This window comes from Suricata suricatta, chromosome 10 (genome assembly GCF_006229205.1).
Source record: "Suricata suricatta isolate VVHF042 chromosome 10, meerkat_22Aug2017_6uvM2_HiC, whole genome shotgun sequence".
NCBI lineage: Eukaryota > Metazoa > Chordata > Mammalia > Carnivora > Herpestidae > Suricata > Suricata suricatta.
Genome location: NC_043709.1, coordinates 120,405,802 through 120,421,644, shown reverse-complemented (window position 1 = coordinate 120,421,644; position 15,843 = coordinate 120,405,802). Strand labels below are relative to the sequence as shown.

General features: G+C 41.7%; 1 protein-coding gene across 3 annotated transcripts in view; it reads right to left on the bottom strand.

Annotated features, from left to right (window-relative positions):
* The window catches only part of SPAG6 (sperm associated antigen 6), a 64,416-nt gene extending 48,787 nt beyond the window's left edge, over window positions 1–15,629 (bottom strand). For all 3 annotated transcript variants that reach the window (XM_029955794.1, XM_029955795.1, XM_029955797.1), the window contains exons 1-2: window positions 15,487–15,629; window positions 15,294–15,389 (exon numbers count right to left, since the gene is read on the bottom strand). In XM_029955794.1, coding sequence (XP_029811654.1) covers window positions 15,294–15,389; window positions 15,487–15,511 — 121 coding nt within the window. In that variant the 5' untranslated portion in view covers window positions 15,512–15,629. The remainder of the gene's footprint in view (window positions 1–15,293; window positions 15,390–15,486) is intronic.
* Window positions 15,630–15,843: the final 214 nt, after the last annotated feature.

The window sequence follows — 15,843 nt, the reverse complement described above, 5'->3', positions numbered from 1 at the left end:
ATTCATATTAAATGTATATAATTTATATATACGTATCTGCTGTGCTTTATAAAGATATTTAACATCTCAACTTTGCTCCTTTAAAAACAAGCACCTGCGCACTGGGCCTTTGGGTCCATTGTTGAGCCCTAGTAAAGATTTCTGGTTCCCCTGGTCACCTCTCACCTTCTTTGTTCTGCTTTTCAATTTTTAAAATTTTTATTTTTTTTATTGTGATAAGACATACATAACAAAATTGGTTTCAACCATTCATAGGTGTACAGTTAAGGGTGGATTAAGTACAACTGTGCAACCACCACCACTATTGTTTCCAGAACTTTCCATCATCCCCTAACGAACACTCTATAACTTCCCCTTTCCCCCTATCCTAGGCTCCTGTAACCTCTATTCTATTTTCTGTCTTGATTTTGCCTATTTTTGGTAGCTCATATACGTGGAACTCTACAATACCTGTCTTTTTTCGTCTGGCTTTTTTCACGTGGCATAATGCCTTCGAGTTTCATCCATGTTGAACCATGTTTCAGAATTTCTTTCCTTTTTAAGACTGAATAATATTCCGTTGAGTGTATATGCCTCGTTTTGTTTATCTGTTCATCTGATGACAGACCCTTGGGTTGCTTCCACCTTTTGGTTTTTGTGAATAATGCTGCCATGAACGTTGATGTACAAGTTTCCATTTGAGTCCCTGCTCTCAATTCTTATATGTTTGTGCGCGTGTGTGTACATATACACATATATTTATGCACATATATATGTACAATTGCTGGACCAAATGGTAACTCTATATTTAACTTTTTGAGCAACTCCCAACTGTTTTCCATGGTGAGTTTCCATTTTATATTCCTACCAGCAAAGAGTTTCAGTTTTCCACATTCTCATCAACACTTGACACTTGTTGTTTATAATAACCATCCTAATGGATGTGAAATGGTATCGTGCTGTGGTTTGATTCATATTTCCCAAATGAATAGTGATGTTGAGCATCTTTTCATGCGCTTATTGTATGTCTTCTTTGGAGAAATGTAATCTATGAAGTCTTTTACCCATTTTAAGTGGATTTTTGTTATTGTTAAGTTGTAGTTCTTTTAAAAAAAATTTTTTTTAATGTTTATTTTTGAGAGAGAGACAGAGAACAAGCAGGGGAGGGGCAGAGAAAGAGGGAGACACAGAATCCAAAGCAGGCTCCAGGCTCTGAGCAGTCAGCACAGAGCCCGATGCAGGACTTGAACCCACGGACTGTAAGATCACGACCTGAGCCGAAGTCAGATGTTTAACCGGCTGAGCCACCCAGTTGTAGTTCTTTATAGACTGAATATTCATCTCTTATCAGATACAGACTTTGTAAATATTTTCTCCCATTCTGTGAATTGTCTCTTCACTCTCTTGATAATGTCCTTTGATGTCCTCTTGTGTTTTCAGACTTAGAGTGAAATGATTCCTACCACACATATTCTTTACTTTTCAATTTTACTCAAAATTATCATAAACATCAAATGTTAAGTATTATAAATTTTACAAAGCTTTAAAACTTTAAATTCCAACAGTAATCTAAACCGTCTTCCTACATGACCATTTACTATGAAACTGCTACTATGGTTCATTGAGGTTTTGGAAGAAGTGATTTCTGCATACAGTTAACCAGTATACAGTAAAAAAATTCACCCCCGATGGTCAGTGTGACCCTCTGACTGGGGCCTTCTATTTGGGGTCCGGTTCGAATAGAGAGGAAACATCACGCTTCAGAAATAGAAGGGCTCTCCTGCCGTCGTACATGACCGCCTAGGTCAAGTCAGGTCGCTAAAACGCGCATCTAGAGGGAGATTGTCTGGGTTCAAATCTGGGTTCTGCCGCTTCTCAGCCCTCAACAAGGTTACTTCACATCTCTGGGTTGCAGTTTCCTCATATGTGAACTGGTGAAAAATTCTGGGACTGCCTCGAAAAGTTGTGAGAATGAAAATGAGTTAACAATTCTAAAGTGCTAGGCAGACTGGTGGGGATAGAATAAACACCAGGAAATGCTTGGTAAATAAAAGTGTAATGGGAACAATTCCCTCTGTTGACCATATTTTCCATCAACATGTTATTAGTATTCATGCATATGACTCATTGATTAATCAATACCTTTCATTGTGATGAAAACATATTTAAGGTTCCATGGCCCCACAGATTGAACTTTTTCTACTATGTATTTTAGAATTACTATGGAATGAATAACTATTCACCATTCATTCAAGAAATATCTATTGGGGCGCCTGGGTGGCTCAGTCAGTTGGGCGTCCAACTTTGGCTCTGGTCATGATCTCACAGTTCGTGGGTTTGAGCCCCGCGTCAGGCTCTGAGCTAGCTGTCAGCACAGACCCTGGAGCCTGCTTCACATTCTGTGTCTCCTTCTCTCTCTGACCCTCCCCTATCCCCACTGTCTCTCTCTGTCTCTCAAAAAAAAAAATAAAGAACATTAAAAAAATTAAAAAAAAGAAATACCTATTAAGAGAGGTATCACTGAAATAAACCAGAAATACTCTAAAAAAAAAAAAAAAAAAGAGAGGTGCCTGGCTGGCTCAGTCAGTTAAGCCTCCAACTTTAGTTCAGGGCATGATCTCACGGTTCATGAGTTCGAGCCCCACATTAGGCTCTGTGCTGTTGGCTCAGAGCCTGGAGCCTGCTTCAGATTCTGTGTCTCCCTCTCTCTCTCTGCCCCTTCCCATTCATGCTCTGTCCCTCTGTCTCTCAAAAATAAACAAACATTTAAAAAAATAAATAAGAGCTATCATGAACATGCAAAGTATTGAAAACACACCTGTCCTTGACCTCAAGGAACCTACACAGGAGTCATGAGAAAGAAACAAATAGAACACATTATGACACAACCAAAAGAGAAACAGAGGGTGCTCTGCAGACATATGGTGGCATCTGACCTTGGCCTTGGGGGACACAAGGAAGGCAACCGAAGGAAAGGAACGTCTATGTGGAGATCTGAAGGCTCTCGGGCAGATCACAGATCGTTTGCTGAGATCATTAGAGGGAGTGGAGGAGGGAAGGACTAGAGAGTTTTCTAACCAGAAGGAACCGTATAAATGAAGCTCAGAACCAGGAGAGTTTTGGGGCGCCTGGGTGGCTCAGTCAGTTAAGCGTTTGACTTAGGCTCAGGCCATGATCTCACGGTTTGTGGGTTCGAGCCCCACATCGGCCTCTGTGTTGACAGGTCAGAGCCTGGATCCTGCTTCAGATTCGGTGTCTCCTGCTCTCTCTGCCCCTCCCCCCATGCTCACCTGCTCTCTCTCTCTCTCTCAAAAATATATAAACATAAAAAAAAAAGGACCCAAGAGTTTGATATGCTGACAAAACTGAGAATGCAGTATGCCTAGAGTAGAGGGGAGCAGAGAAAGGGTTGGGAAAAGAAGCCTAAGAGATTAACAGAGACAAAAGTACTTAAGAGCCCAATAAACTATTTTAAGTATTTTGAATTTAATCTGAACATGAGTGTGTTTCTGTGCTTTGTAAAGAAGGATCGCTGATTACACTAGGGAGAAAGCATGAAAGGAGACAGGATGGGGGGCTGGAAGACCACTTAGGAAGCTATTGTAAGAGCCTGGGCCAGATGTGAAGATAGCCTGAAGAGTTCTAATGGCAAAGGGAAAGAGGAAAGTGAAAGGTCTAAAGAGATATTACCCAGAAAAACTGCTTATGTGGCAAAGAGGGAGGAATCAGTGATACTTCCAAGTCTCTGACCTGGACAAAGGAGGCATGATTGTCGCAGTGTTGAAGAGGCCAGGATAAGCTCATACTGGCCTGAGACATAGAGTGGGAGGGCTGATCTGGCAAGAGATAAAGCTGGAAAACTTGGTTGGGGCCGCCAGGTCAAACTTGGCTATAGGTCAAATTAAGATGTTGTGGTATTATTCTAAGTGAAATGGAAAGCTGTGGGGAGCTTATTCTTTCTACCACTTTCTCTGAGGGAAGCAAATTAATGAGAATGAAGACTTTGAATAATTCCAGGGTCCAACATGGATGGCTGCGCAGGCTGTGTCCTGCACAAATCCAAGGGATGCCATTCACACAAATCATGATATAAATGGCACTTCTAAAGTTGTACAAAGCATGGCAGTCATCCTTGATGTGGCATGTTCTGTGGTTCTTTCATTTGTTTTGTGTAAACAAATGTCTTATCTTCTCAGTAAAATAATAAACATCTCTAGGGCAGAGTTTGTTTGTTTTTTCTATGTTTATTTTATTATTGAGACAGAGAGAAACAGAGCATGAGTGGGGTAAGCACAGAGAGAGAGAGACACACACCCACAGAATCTGAAGCAGGCTCCAGGCTCTGAGCTGTCAGCACAGAGCCTGACACGGGGCTCGAACCCACAAACCGTGAGATCATGACCTGAGCTGAAGTCAGTCGCTTAACCAACTGAGCCGCCCAGGTGCCCCCAGAGTTTGTTTTATACTTCTTTCCGATTTATCAAATTACCTGGCACAGCTCTGAATGTACAGTGAACTCTTATTGAAGCGCTTGTGGTCTTGGCTCTGTGACATTTTTACCACACTAAGCACTACCTACTCTCCTGTCACAGAGTGAGTCCAATTACACTTACCAATTCTGGCAATTTTATATTTTTTTATTTCTGCAAGTTATTACATGTACATGACTATAATTTTAACTGAAGCAAGTTCCTCAACACTGATGAATTTTATAACATGTTTCCATTTTTCCTTCACTTGTCATTTTTTACTTGAAAATAAGTGTTCCTCCCTTGGGTTGTTTTTTTTTTTGTTTGTTTGTTTTTTTTTTAGAATTAAGAATTGTCAGGCTTTGATGTGGTTTCTCTCAGTCTCTATGATTATATACCACTAACTACTATTCCTTCATTTGATTAAGAAATCATAAATTTCAGGGGCTCCTGGGTGGCTCAGTCAGTTAAGCGTCCAACTTTGGCTCAGGTCATGATCTTACAGTTTGTGGGTTTGAGCCATACATGGGGCTCTCTGCTGTCAGCATGGAGCACACTTTGGTTCCTCTGTCCCCTTTCTCTCTGCCCCTCCTCTGCTCATGCTTGCCCTCTCAAAAAATAAACATTAAAAAAAGAAATGATAGATTTCAGTATATCTCTTTGCCCTGTTTTCTATGAAATACTTCTTTGTTGCTATAACTATAAAATCAATTATGATTTTAAATGTTATGTCCCTTACAACACAGAGTCCTATAATTTATTTAAAGGGTCAGAATGAATTTTGAAATGAATGGATAGTCTTTTTGCACAGAATTCAATTGTGATGATAAATAATTCAAGAAAAATCTATTTTCTTATTTTAAATATTTTCTCATTAACTATAGTATCCTCTGAATTTTGTTTGGTGAGTCACTGTTTTTTTTTTTAATTTTTAAAATGTTTTTTATTTATTTTTGAGAGACAGAGAGAGACAGTGTGAGCAGGGGAGGGTCAGAGACAGAGGGAAACACAGAATCTGAAGCAGGCTCCAGGCTCTGAGCTAGCTGTCAGCACAGAGCCCAACGTGGGGCTCAAACCCACAAACCGTGAGATCATGACCTGAGCCGAAGGTGGCCACTTAAGTGACAGAGCCACCCAGGTGCCCCAGTGAGTTACTGTTAATTCAGGTATTTGTGGGGGAAAGGCTGCCACATCTGGTATGTCACTGTCAAGTGGGGGAGGGTAAGAAGAAGCTGGGACCAAGACCACTGACTCCCACTGGAACCTAGCAGCTCTTCTAAGGGGTACAAAGCACATTTTACCATGTGCCAGGGACCCCCCACTAATAAATTTACAAATGTTATCCCATTGCGGCACCTGGGTAGCTCAGTCGGTTAAGCGTCCGACCGCGGCTCACATCATGATCTCAACATTTGTGAGTTTAAGCCCCACGTCAGGTCCCGTGCTGACAGCTCAGAACCTGAAGCCTGCTTCAGATACTGTGTCTTCCTCTCTGCCTCTCCTCTGCACATTCTCTGCCTCTCATAAAAGAATAAATTTTTTAAAAATTAAAAAAAATATTAACCCACCACTCCTCATTACCATTCTATGAGGCAGATACTATTTTATAGCTCCAGTGTCTGTGCGCTCCGGTTTCTCCTCTCCGATATCAATCACAGCCCATTTACCAAGGAAAACCAGCCTGTGTGAGCCAGGCTCCACATGCATTCCAAAGGGTATAATCTGTTGGGTTAATTCTACCATTAACATTACTACAGCTCTCTTCCCTGATCACTGTATTAAACCGAAATTTCATTCATTCTTCCAGTGCATCTCTGCCACTCTCAGCTAGGTCACGGCCACCATTGTCCGTATGTGGGACCTGAAGTGGGTTAGGTACACAGAGCATGCAAGTTATGGCAAGTTCAGTTTACATAACACTTGAGATAAAATGATTGGAACTTACACGTTTATAATTACATGAAAAAATACAAAAGGACTTTTAATATAGTTCACAAAGGAACATGCAGATTCCATGTATCCAAACCTCTGTTTCAGCCAAGATCACCCTCATGAGCTCAGAGCCCTGTGTATCCAGACCGCTTACTACAGTCACGGGCCCAGAAGGTTCCCCGGCACGTCAGCTTCACCCCTGTTAGGGAAGTCACCATTTCCTTCACTCTTTGTGTCCTTTCTCCAATAGGGAATGGCATCCAGAAGACCATGAGTCACCTTGAGCTCCTCTCCCTGGACCTGCCCCTGCCTCTCCAACTAAGTCACAAATCCTACAGATCTGTCACCTTGAGTGCTGCAGCAAAAACGGGCACATGGTCTCTCTGATCCAGTTTTAATCCCCTCCAGTCGACTCTCCACGCTGCTGTGAAAATCACCTCTAAAACCCAAACTTGGGGCGCCTGGGTGGCTCAGTGAGTTAAGCATACGAATTGGGTTCAGGTCATGAGCTCACGGTTTGTGAGTTCGAGCCCTGCGTCTGGCTCTGTGCTGACAGCTCAGAGCCTGGAGCCTGCTTCAGATTCTGTGTCTCCCTCTCTCTGCCCCTCCCCTGCTCGCGCTGTCTCTCTCTGTCTCTCAAATATAAATAAGAAACATTTAAAAAAAATAAACATTTACAAAAACACACACAGACACAAAATGGATCCCTTTGTTCCTCTAATGAAAGCTTTTCAGTGGTTTTCTGTCAATTACAAGATAAATCCAAGCTTTGGATGAAGTCCTTCATAATTAGGCCTATTTTCCTCTGCGGCCACTGACTTTCCTCTCGTCGGCCCTGTTATCGCAAGAGGCTCCTGCCATTTCTAAACATTTTGGCTTTTCCATCAAGCACCACCTTTTCTCTTGCCTCTGTGCCTTTGCACATAACATTCTCTCTACCTGAACACAGTTTTCCTTCCCCCTTCCTCCTCTGGCTGTCCTAGGAAATTCAGCTGGATAATAGTTCCTTTTAGAAGTCTCCCATGAAAGCACCCTTCATTTCAAAAGCTTGAGTTAGATAATCCTTCATATGTGCTCCATATGTCTATACATTGGACACTTATCAAATAGTATTTTATGTCTCTCCTTTAGCAAAGAGGTTCCTGAAGAGTATTGTCTCCGCCTTCTATTTCGCATGATCAGCATCTAAGCATGCCCCTGGCCCTCGGACACTCAGCAAATGTCGAATGAACAAACTGCAAAATGTAACATGCAACTTTCTCTTTTTAGGCCAATTTGAGTTAAAATAAAAACAAAATGAGCTACTCTTTGGAGTGACTTTTGAAAAGGTTTGGTGGGGCACCTGGGTGGCTCAGTCAGTTAAGCATCTGACTTTAGCTCAGGTCATGATCTTGCACTTTGTGACTCTGAGCCCCGCGTCAGGCTCTGTGCTGACAGCTCAGAGCCTGGAGCCTGCTTCAGATTCTGTGTCTCCCCCTCCCTCGGCCCCTCCCCTGCTCATGGTATGTTTCTCTCTGTCAATAATAAATAAACATTAAAAAAGGAATTTTTTAACAAATAAATTTTAAAAAAAGGTTTGGAGATAGTGGTGATGGTTGTATAATATTAGGAATGTAATTAATGTCACTGAATTGTAATTTAACCAAAATGGCAAATTTTGCTATGTTTTACCACAATTTTTAAAAATTAGCAATGTACCGGGGTGCCTGGCTGGCTCAATCAAAACAGCACACAACTCTTGATTTCAATGTTGGGGGTTCAAGCCCCACAGTGGGTATAGAGATTACTTAAATAAAAACTTTTAAGAAACTAACAGTGTGCTAAAAACCACTGAATTTTACACTTAACTGGGTGCATTGTATGGTATGTAAATTGTACCTGAATAAAGTGATTTTTAGAAAATTTTTAGGAATAAAAAAATGGCTGTGTTCATATATTTTTTTTAGGTTTATTTATTTAGAGAGAGAAAGCATGTGCAGGTCAGCAGGGGAGGGGCAGAGAGAGAGGGAGAGAAAGAATCCCAAGCAGACTCCAGACTGTTAGAGCAGAGCCTGAGGTGGGCTCAAAGCTATGAACTTTGAGATCATGACCTGAGCCAAAGTCAAGAGTGGGATCCTCAACCGACTGAGCCGCCCAGGAGCCCCATGTTCATGGTTCGTTTTTAAGTATATGGTCATTGGAACTGTTTCCTCACCCCACGTCACCCCCCAGAGATATAATTCTATTGTAATTTGAAAGTTTTCTAGAAGGCTGCAAACATTGAATTAGTCCTGCCTTCTTTTGTCAACGTGTTTCCTCTTTTATAATTTGTACCTTTGATACCCACTTGCCTGCCGACAATTCGAATGCCCATGAGCGGGGTCAGCAGAGAATGAACAGGATAGTTATAAGAGCATCGTCTCTTCCAAGAGGTTTCATGGGTAATATTTGGAGAGGGCTCTTTTGGAAGGTAATCAGCTCAGAAGTCTGTCTTTAGATAAACTCTTGTGTTTTATTCATACTCCAGTTACTTGAAAGATGTTTGAGACAGTTTACTCTAAAAGATAGAGATACAAAGACAACAATTGAGAGCCACGAAGTAGAAATGGGGACTCCTATCAGAAATCTAGGTTAAGAAGAGCTGCTGCGACTGAATTCTAAATATATCACTGAGCCTCCTGGCAGCAAAAGTAAAACTGGAGCTACTTTGTAAAATGAAGCAGGAACAAAGTTTTTTCCTGAAATGTCACACGTAGGCCTAGCTTGACACATAATGGTTTATAAAGATCAGTTGAATAGAAGAGTTTATCTTTGCATGAAAAAACATTTAACAACAAAATGGACAATGTCTTCAATGGGATTTAGATTCAAAGAGGCAGTGGGGAACTGTAAGTATCTCTTTTTAAATAAGCCCTCAAAAAAAGGCATATTATTAGACTAATTCTACAAAGACATTTCTAAGGAAAACTAATGTAAGCTAGTCTACGTATATAAATTAATGGTGATTCTAATGACACAAAGAGAGAATATACAGAAAAATGGACAGAGATCATTTCCTTTGAAGACACATGCACACATACATACACGCACAAATATCGCCAGTTTTCACCTGGACTTAGAACTTGAGGAAGTAATAACTTTAAAATTGAGACACCCTGATGACAGAAAATGGGGTATACAGCAAAGCCAATATTTCACTTTAAAATTAGGGAGGTCTGACATGTTGGGAGCGGCCGTTCCCACCCACCACAGTGGGCTGTGTGGCCCTGGGTTTCTCCTAGAGCCAGTCCATCTCAGTAGAAATCCCAAAGTTCTGACCTCAGTGAACATGGAGTCCAAGGCCTCCACACAAAAAACAATCAAATAAAAAACAAAGGGAAGTGTTAAATATAGGCTCACCTTGATGAGCCGACAAGTACCAAGTGCCTCCCTCTTCATTGTGCTCTATCTCCTGTGTAGTCAAAAGGCCCAGGAAAGGGGCGCGTGGGTGGCTCAGTCCTTAAGTGTCCAGCTATGGCTCAAGTCATGATCTCACTGTTCATGGGTTCGAGCCCCACACCGGGCTCTGTGCTGACAGCTCAGAGCCTGGAGCCTGCCTTTGGATTCTGTGTCTCCCTCTCTCTCTCACCCTCCCCTGCTCTCTCTCTCTCTCAAAAATAAATAAAAAACAAAAAATTTTCTTAAAGGCCCAGGAGAGCAGGCATTCAGAGGACAGCTAACCACTCCGCTCTGCTGATGTCTGTCCTCTGGCACTCTCCCCCATCCCAGCAGGGACTCACTTGGTCCAACAAGCTCCCGAAGTGCTATCTCAGTTCCTCGCAACTTCTAGGGGATTACACACCTTACCTGGGGGTGTTTTTAAAGAGCTTCTGGCTTGATCAGGCTTTCCTTAGAAGCCTGAGGAAGCTGAAAGGTCCTTTAGCACTCCAAGTCCAGTGTAAGCCCTGAATACAGCTCCCCCTCCCTCAAACTTCCAGGTACTTCTCAATTAAAGTTAGTCCTCAGCATCTGGCCTCCAGTCAAGCTCCCATAATGGTCTTCAAGGAGACCTCAAGACACACAATTACTAAACAGCCATTGGCACCCAAAGGCCTAAACAGATGACTTGTTTTAACAATCAACATTAAGGTTTATTAGGAACTCCTAGAACCATCTAGAAACAGCTTAGTAATACCTACAAGGTACGCAGAAAGACTGCAGTGTCAGGCAGCAATTAAGAAACATGTTCTAGTTCCAGTTTGGCCAGGACTGACTTTCACTGTGAGGAGAGCAATTATCTGACCCTTTTGGGGCTTAACTATCTGCACTGAAGATTCGTGCCCTCCCTGACCTGTTATAAGAGCACGCTTTTTAAGAGATGCGAAAACACTTTGAAAAATAATTATTCCTTCTTTCATTCTGTTTTTAAATATGTTGAACTTCTGCTCTATGCTAAGCATTATGCTAGGCGTGGAACTTACAGTTTGCGGAGAAAACAGAAACTGAATCCTTGCAATTGTGAGGAGTAGCATGAAAGAGAAATAGTAGGAGCAAGGAAAGCATAAATCAAGAGACTTAACTTACTGTGAGGGCTCAAGGAAAGTGTCCCTGAGGAATCAACATCTAAAAAGAGCCATAAAGAATGAGTAGAGACTAATTAGGCAAGGAACCTATAGGAAAAGGTTCTATAAAAGTTAGAGGAGCAAAAGCCATGAGAAAACATTGAAATGTAAAGAGGAGTTTGGAAAGACTGAAATAACTTTTCAAAAACATTAATTTGTTACATAAGATTTAATCCACACAAACTTGCTGTTGCTAAGCCCCACTCTTATAGGTTCTTCCAGAGCCTGGATTTTTTTTACTCATCCAGTTTTTCCTAGGAAAACAATGAGATGCTAGCCCTGGTTATATTATGTTCTACTTATGTGCCAATGGTTACATAAGAAAGTAGATAAATGTTCATGTGGGAACAAGGGTTTAGAACTCAGAATAAAATTTGGAATAATCTTGTTTTTAGGATGTTGTGTATTATTAAGGCATATTATTAAGTGCGTACAAGTTCAGAATTTTTATAGTTCCCGGATATGTATTCCACTTAAGCAAACAAACACAAAAAACCCCACTACCCCTATCTTTTAAGAACAGATTAGTGCTTTCATTATAACGTGTTCATTTCTAAGACTCCTTTTATATTCATGAAATTTAAATAGCATGATCGGTTAAGTTTTTTCTTTTAAGTTGCTCTACTCATTATCTTTTCAGTTTCAGTATCCTTTGGAACAGAGAATTATGGGACTTTTACCTACCAGGCTGTTTTTAAACACATTACAAATGCTTACAAAAGGCTTTTCCTTCTCAGCAAATTGAGGTGCTAAATCATTAATCTGAACATTTTCACCCTGCCCCAGACAAATGAAATTTAAAATCATTTTGTGTCAAGATATAGGACTTTGTTTCTTGAGTTCTAAACCCATTAAATTGCCTAAATTTGCAAATCAGCTTCATGATGCATATTTAAAGTGTTAAAAAGCCTTCTCCATTTCTGCTCTTCTGAAAATGTGCCTAGCTCCTGATTAGGAATGTTTGTTGTTTTGCAATAGGTTATATGTTAAATATTACAAGGAATTACTTTAAACTTTACCCCAATTTTTCTTACATAAAGAGCTGCCTCAGAAATAGTTGATATAGCTAAGCAGTTTAAAAAGAATTTTCTTGGGAGGTTTTATATTAGCTTATTATAAAAGACTTTCTAAACAACCTCAGAGTGGCCTGATACTCCAATATGCCACAAAACATATTTCTTATATTTTATAACTAAACAATCACCTCCCTTTGCTGAAATTCAACAATTGGTAGAAGTAACAGTGCATTATCTCTACTATTTACAATGTGTCACACGTGTTACTGCTTATTCAAAGAGGGGAAGTATCAAAATTCATTTATAAATAGCTGCAAGATGTATTTGTTCTAAAGTACAGAGTTGGAAGGTGCATAAAGAGATTCTATAACAAACATGAAACTTTTTAATGTTTTCCTGTGTGTATTTAATTTAGAAGGAACAAAATCTCAGTAAGAAAAAAGTAACTCTAGGTTAGAGACACATTGTATACCATTCTTCCTAGCAACAATTTTGTTTAGGAAACAAATTCATGTTTGTCCAAATACTCTGAAGATGGTATCTTGCAGTACTTTGTTTGCTCTAGTGATTACTTGGGACATATTTAATAAAGTAAACATTCTCATTAGCACATCCAAAACATAATGAAAAAGATGAGAGATTTGAATGAAATAAAACTCCATTGATAAATTTTACCTTTAAGTTTCCTTCCACAGTGAATGAATTCAGAAATCCTTAACAAGTGAACTAATACTGATTTATCATGATGCTTATATGGAAAATATTTTTCAGCTTATCTTGGATCCATGATACATATTTATTTAAGCAGTTCATTGGAGAAGAAAAGTGAGAAGACAAAACAAAACAAAACAAAACCCTCCCAGGTATGTAAGAGTATGTCAATGTCAGGAATAAAATGCATTGGTATTTTATTCTACCAAAATGAAGTCACTTGACTGAAGAAAAAAAAAAGCTTGATAAATGATGCATATATACTGTGGCTCACTCAAAAGTATTTTAAAATCCATGTTGATTTTTTTAAACAATAAACCACTTGAACAGTTATAGACTATTAAGTGTTTGTAGTAAAGCTTACAGATTATTTTCATTAAAAGAATAAATATATTGGAATATCCATTAGCTGTCTCAATTTAAAATTATTAAAGGAGTGCCTAAATTGAATGTAGGTAACATGAAATATGTTAAAAATATTTTTCTCAAGAAAAAAAAATCTTAGCAATCCATCAACATTGGTCAAAGGCAAACAACGTCACAACATTGTTATATTCCTTTTGTATTTCAATCCTTCATAAGCCAGACCTTGAGTGGAAACAGGTGGCTATTTAAGATGTCAGATCTAAGTCACTTATACTTTGGTGATCACTTCGCCTAATGATTCAACTCCATGATGTATTCTACACTGCACAATTACAGGAAGGGAAAACCTGCCACTGTTACACTAAAATGTGATACTCTGTATCTTAAGGGTTATTTATACCCCTGTATTTCAGTATCAAATCTTCAAAACAATGCCAATCATTTTCCCTTTTAAAAAATGTTTTAGTTTGGGTAAAACATAGTATACATGTAGTTCAGAAACTACGTATTTGTAAATAGTAAGTGTCCATTCACAAAAGCCACGGAGTAGCACTGAGGAGGAGGGAAAACTAAAACTTAAGTGCATTTAAAACTATGCTATTATAAACTTATATTAGTCTCTATATATAAAACACTGTGTCCAACACTGTTCTGGGTACTTTGAGGAGTATATATATATATACTCTTTCTCATAAGCACACACACACACACACACACGCAGAAGAAAGACAATTAATCCACATGAAACAAATGCAGAACAAAAGATTACCAACTTTGACGTTTTCAAAAGGAGAACAGATTAGTGGTTCTCCAGGGTTAGGGACAAGCCGACTGGTGGGTGTGGTTTCAACGGGGCAACAAAAGCGATCCTTGCAGTAACAAAGTGTTCTGTAACTGACTATAGTAATGATGGATACACTGGGATAAAACTGTATAGAACTAAATGTACACACACACACACACAAGACAAGCAAAACTGGAAAAACCTGAATAAAACTGATGGATTTTTGTCATTGTCAACATCTTGGTTGTCATACCATACCACAGTTTTGAGGTACAGGGGAGCTCTGTATTATTTATAACAACTGCACGTAAATCCACAATTATCCCCCAAAAAGGAATTTTAAAATATGATTATCAACTACACTTTCTCTATTCCGAATACAACCCCTCCCCCAATAAAAACATACAAGGAATCAACACCCAAATCCCTCTCAGGCACAGAAGAAATCGCCATCTAGGTACACTAGTAATTCTGCTCAAAGAAGCCAGAGTAAACATTATTTCTAAACATTCTTGCCTTGCCAATGTGTTCTTGAATTTCTTTTAACTCCGTGTTAATTTGAATGAGTTTTAAAGATCACATCCCACTTCTTACAACCCAATAGTCATAAAGTGCTACTTTGCTTTGAGTTCAGATGGTGGTGGAATCATCCTTAATCCACCCTTCCCTTCTCCATCTGGTTTTGTTGACTGATAAGAGGCAAACCTCTCTCTCTCCCTCCCTCTCTTCCTCTCTCTAGAGTTTGCTTGAGTTCGGACTGAGGGGGCGGGATGACAGCACCACAAGGACTTCTCAAAGCTAACACTTTCCCTACTTTGAATGTCTTGGAAATTATTCAAGCACATCTCTGCTCTTTCACTAACGCAAGACGAGAAATAATGTGTCCACCGCTCTGGAATTCCTTTGGTGTGAGGAAGTCCAAGGTGATCAAAGGCGGGGTGACAAGCAACGGCCCCTGCATAAAAAGGGTCTGATTAAGGTAGATTCCCATTCATGTAAAATGACTTCCAGGCAATTCGTAAGACCTTGACTTTCAACCTGACCCTTGCCTGGCTGTGAGAAAGATGGAAATGGGGACGCCGGGCCCCTCTCGCACCAATCAGGGAGCTTCACCCTCTCGGCCTCACACCCAGAAAGACCCGCTGGGGAGAACGAAGGCTTCTACCTAAAGGCGTCCGCGGTGGATTGGAGGAATTTAGGGTCGCCGCCCTCCCGCCCCCACTCTGCTCCTCTCCAAAAGCTCAGCCGGCAGGGGAGCAGGGTAACGGGGAGCCCGGGTGAGGCCGGGGCTGAGGCAGAGGGCCGGGGACCCTGGCAGACGAGGGGCCCGGGAGCCTGGGTGAGGAGAAGGAAGTCAGGGGGCGAGAACGGGCTGAGGACCGGGGGCGACTAGGATCTGGAGGTGCAGGGGCGAGGCCGGGGCGCGGAGGGACGCGCAGTCGGGGTGCGGGCTCACCCGCGTTCTGCAGCGTCTCGATGTTTTGGGGTCTGGTCGCCAGCTCCGCCACCATCTGCACGAACTGGGTCCGGGCTTTCTGGTACTGCTCGAACACTGCGGGGCGGGGGGAGACACACCGTGCATCAGGTGGCCCCGCCGTCCTCGCGGAGGCTCCCCGCCGCCAGCCCCGTCGGGGCGCCCGGGCCCTTACCTTGCAACACCTGCCTCTGACTCATGGCGACAAGCCCGGCGGCGACGCGGCCGGTGAGAGCCCGGCCTGCGAGAACGCCGAGGGGGCGACCGCCGCGACGACTCGGCCTCCGACGGGAGCTGGTTCTCTCTGTGTACCCGCGTCTCCCGGGCAACCGGCCGGAACCGGAACGCTACCATCTCGAGGCAACGGCCGGGCCCGGGCGTGACGTCAAGGCCGCGGTACCGGGCACGAGGCCGAGGCGGCCAGTCCCGGGGGAACTCCGCCTGCAGGGACGCCGGGGGCCAAGCCGGAGTCGCCCAGCCGCCGCGGGGACTGTGCACCCAGGATGTCGCTGTGCTGCGGGCCACGGGCGTC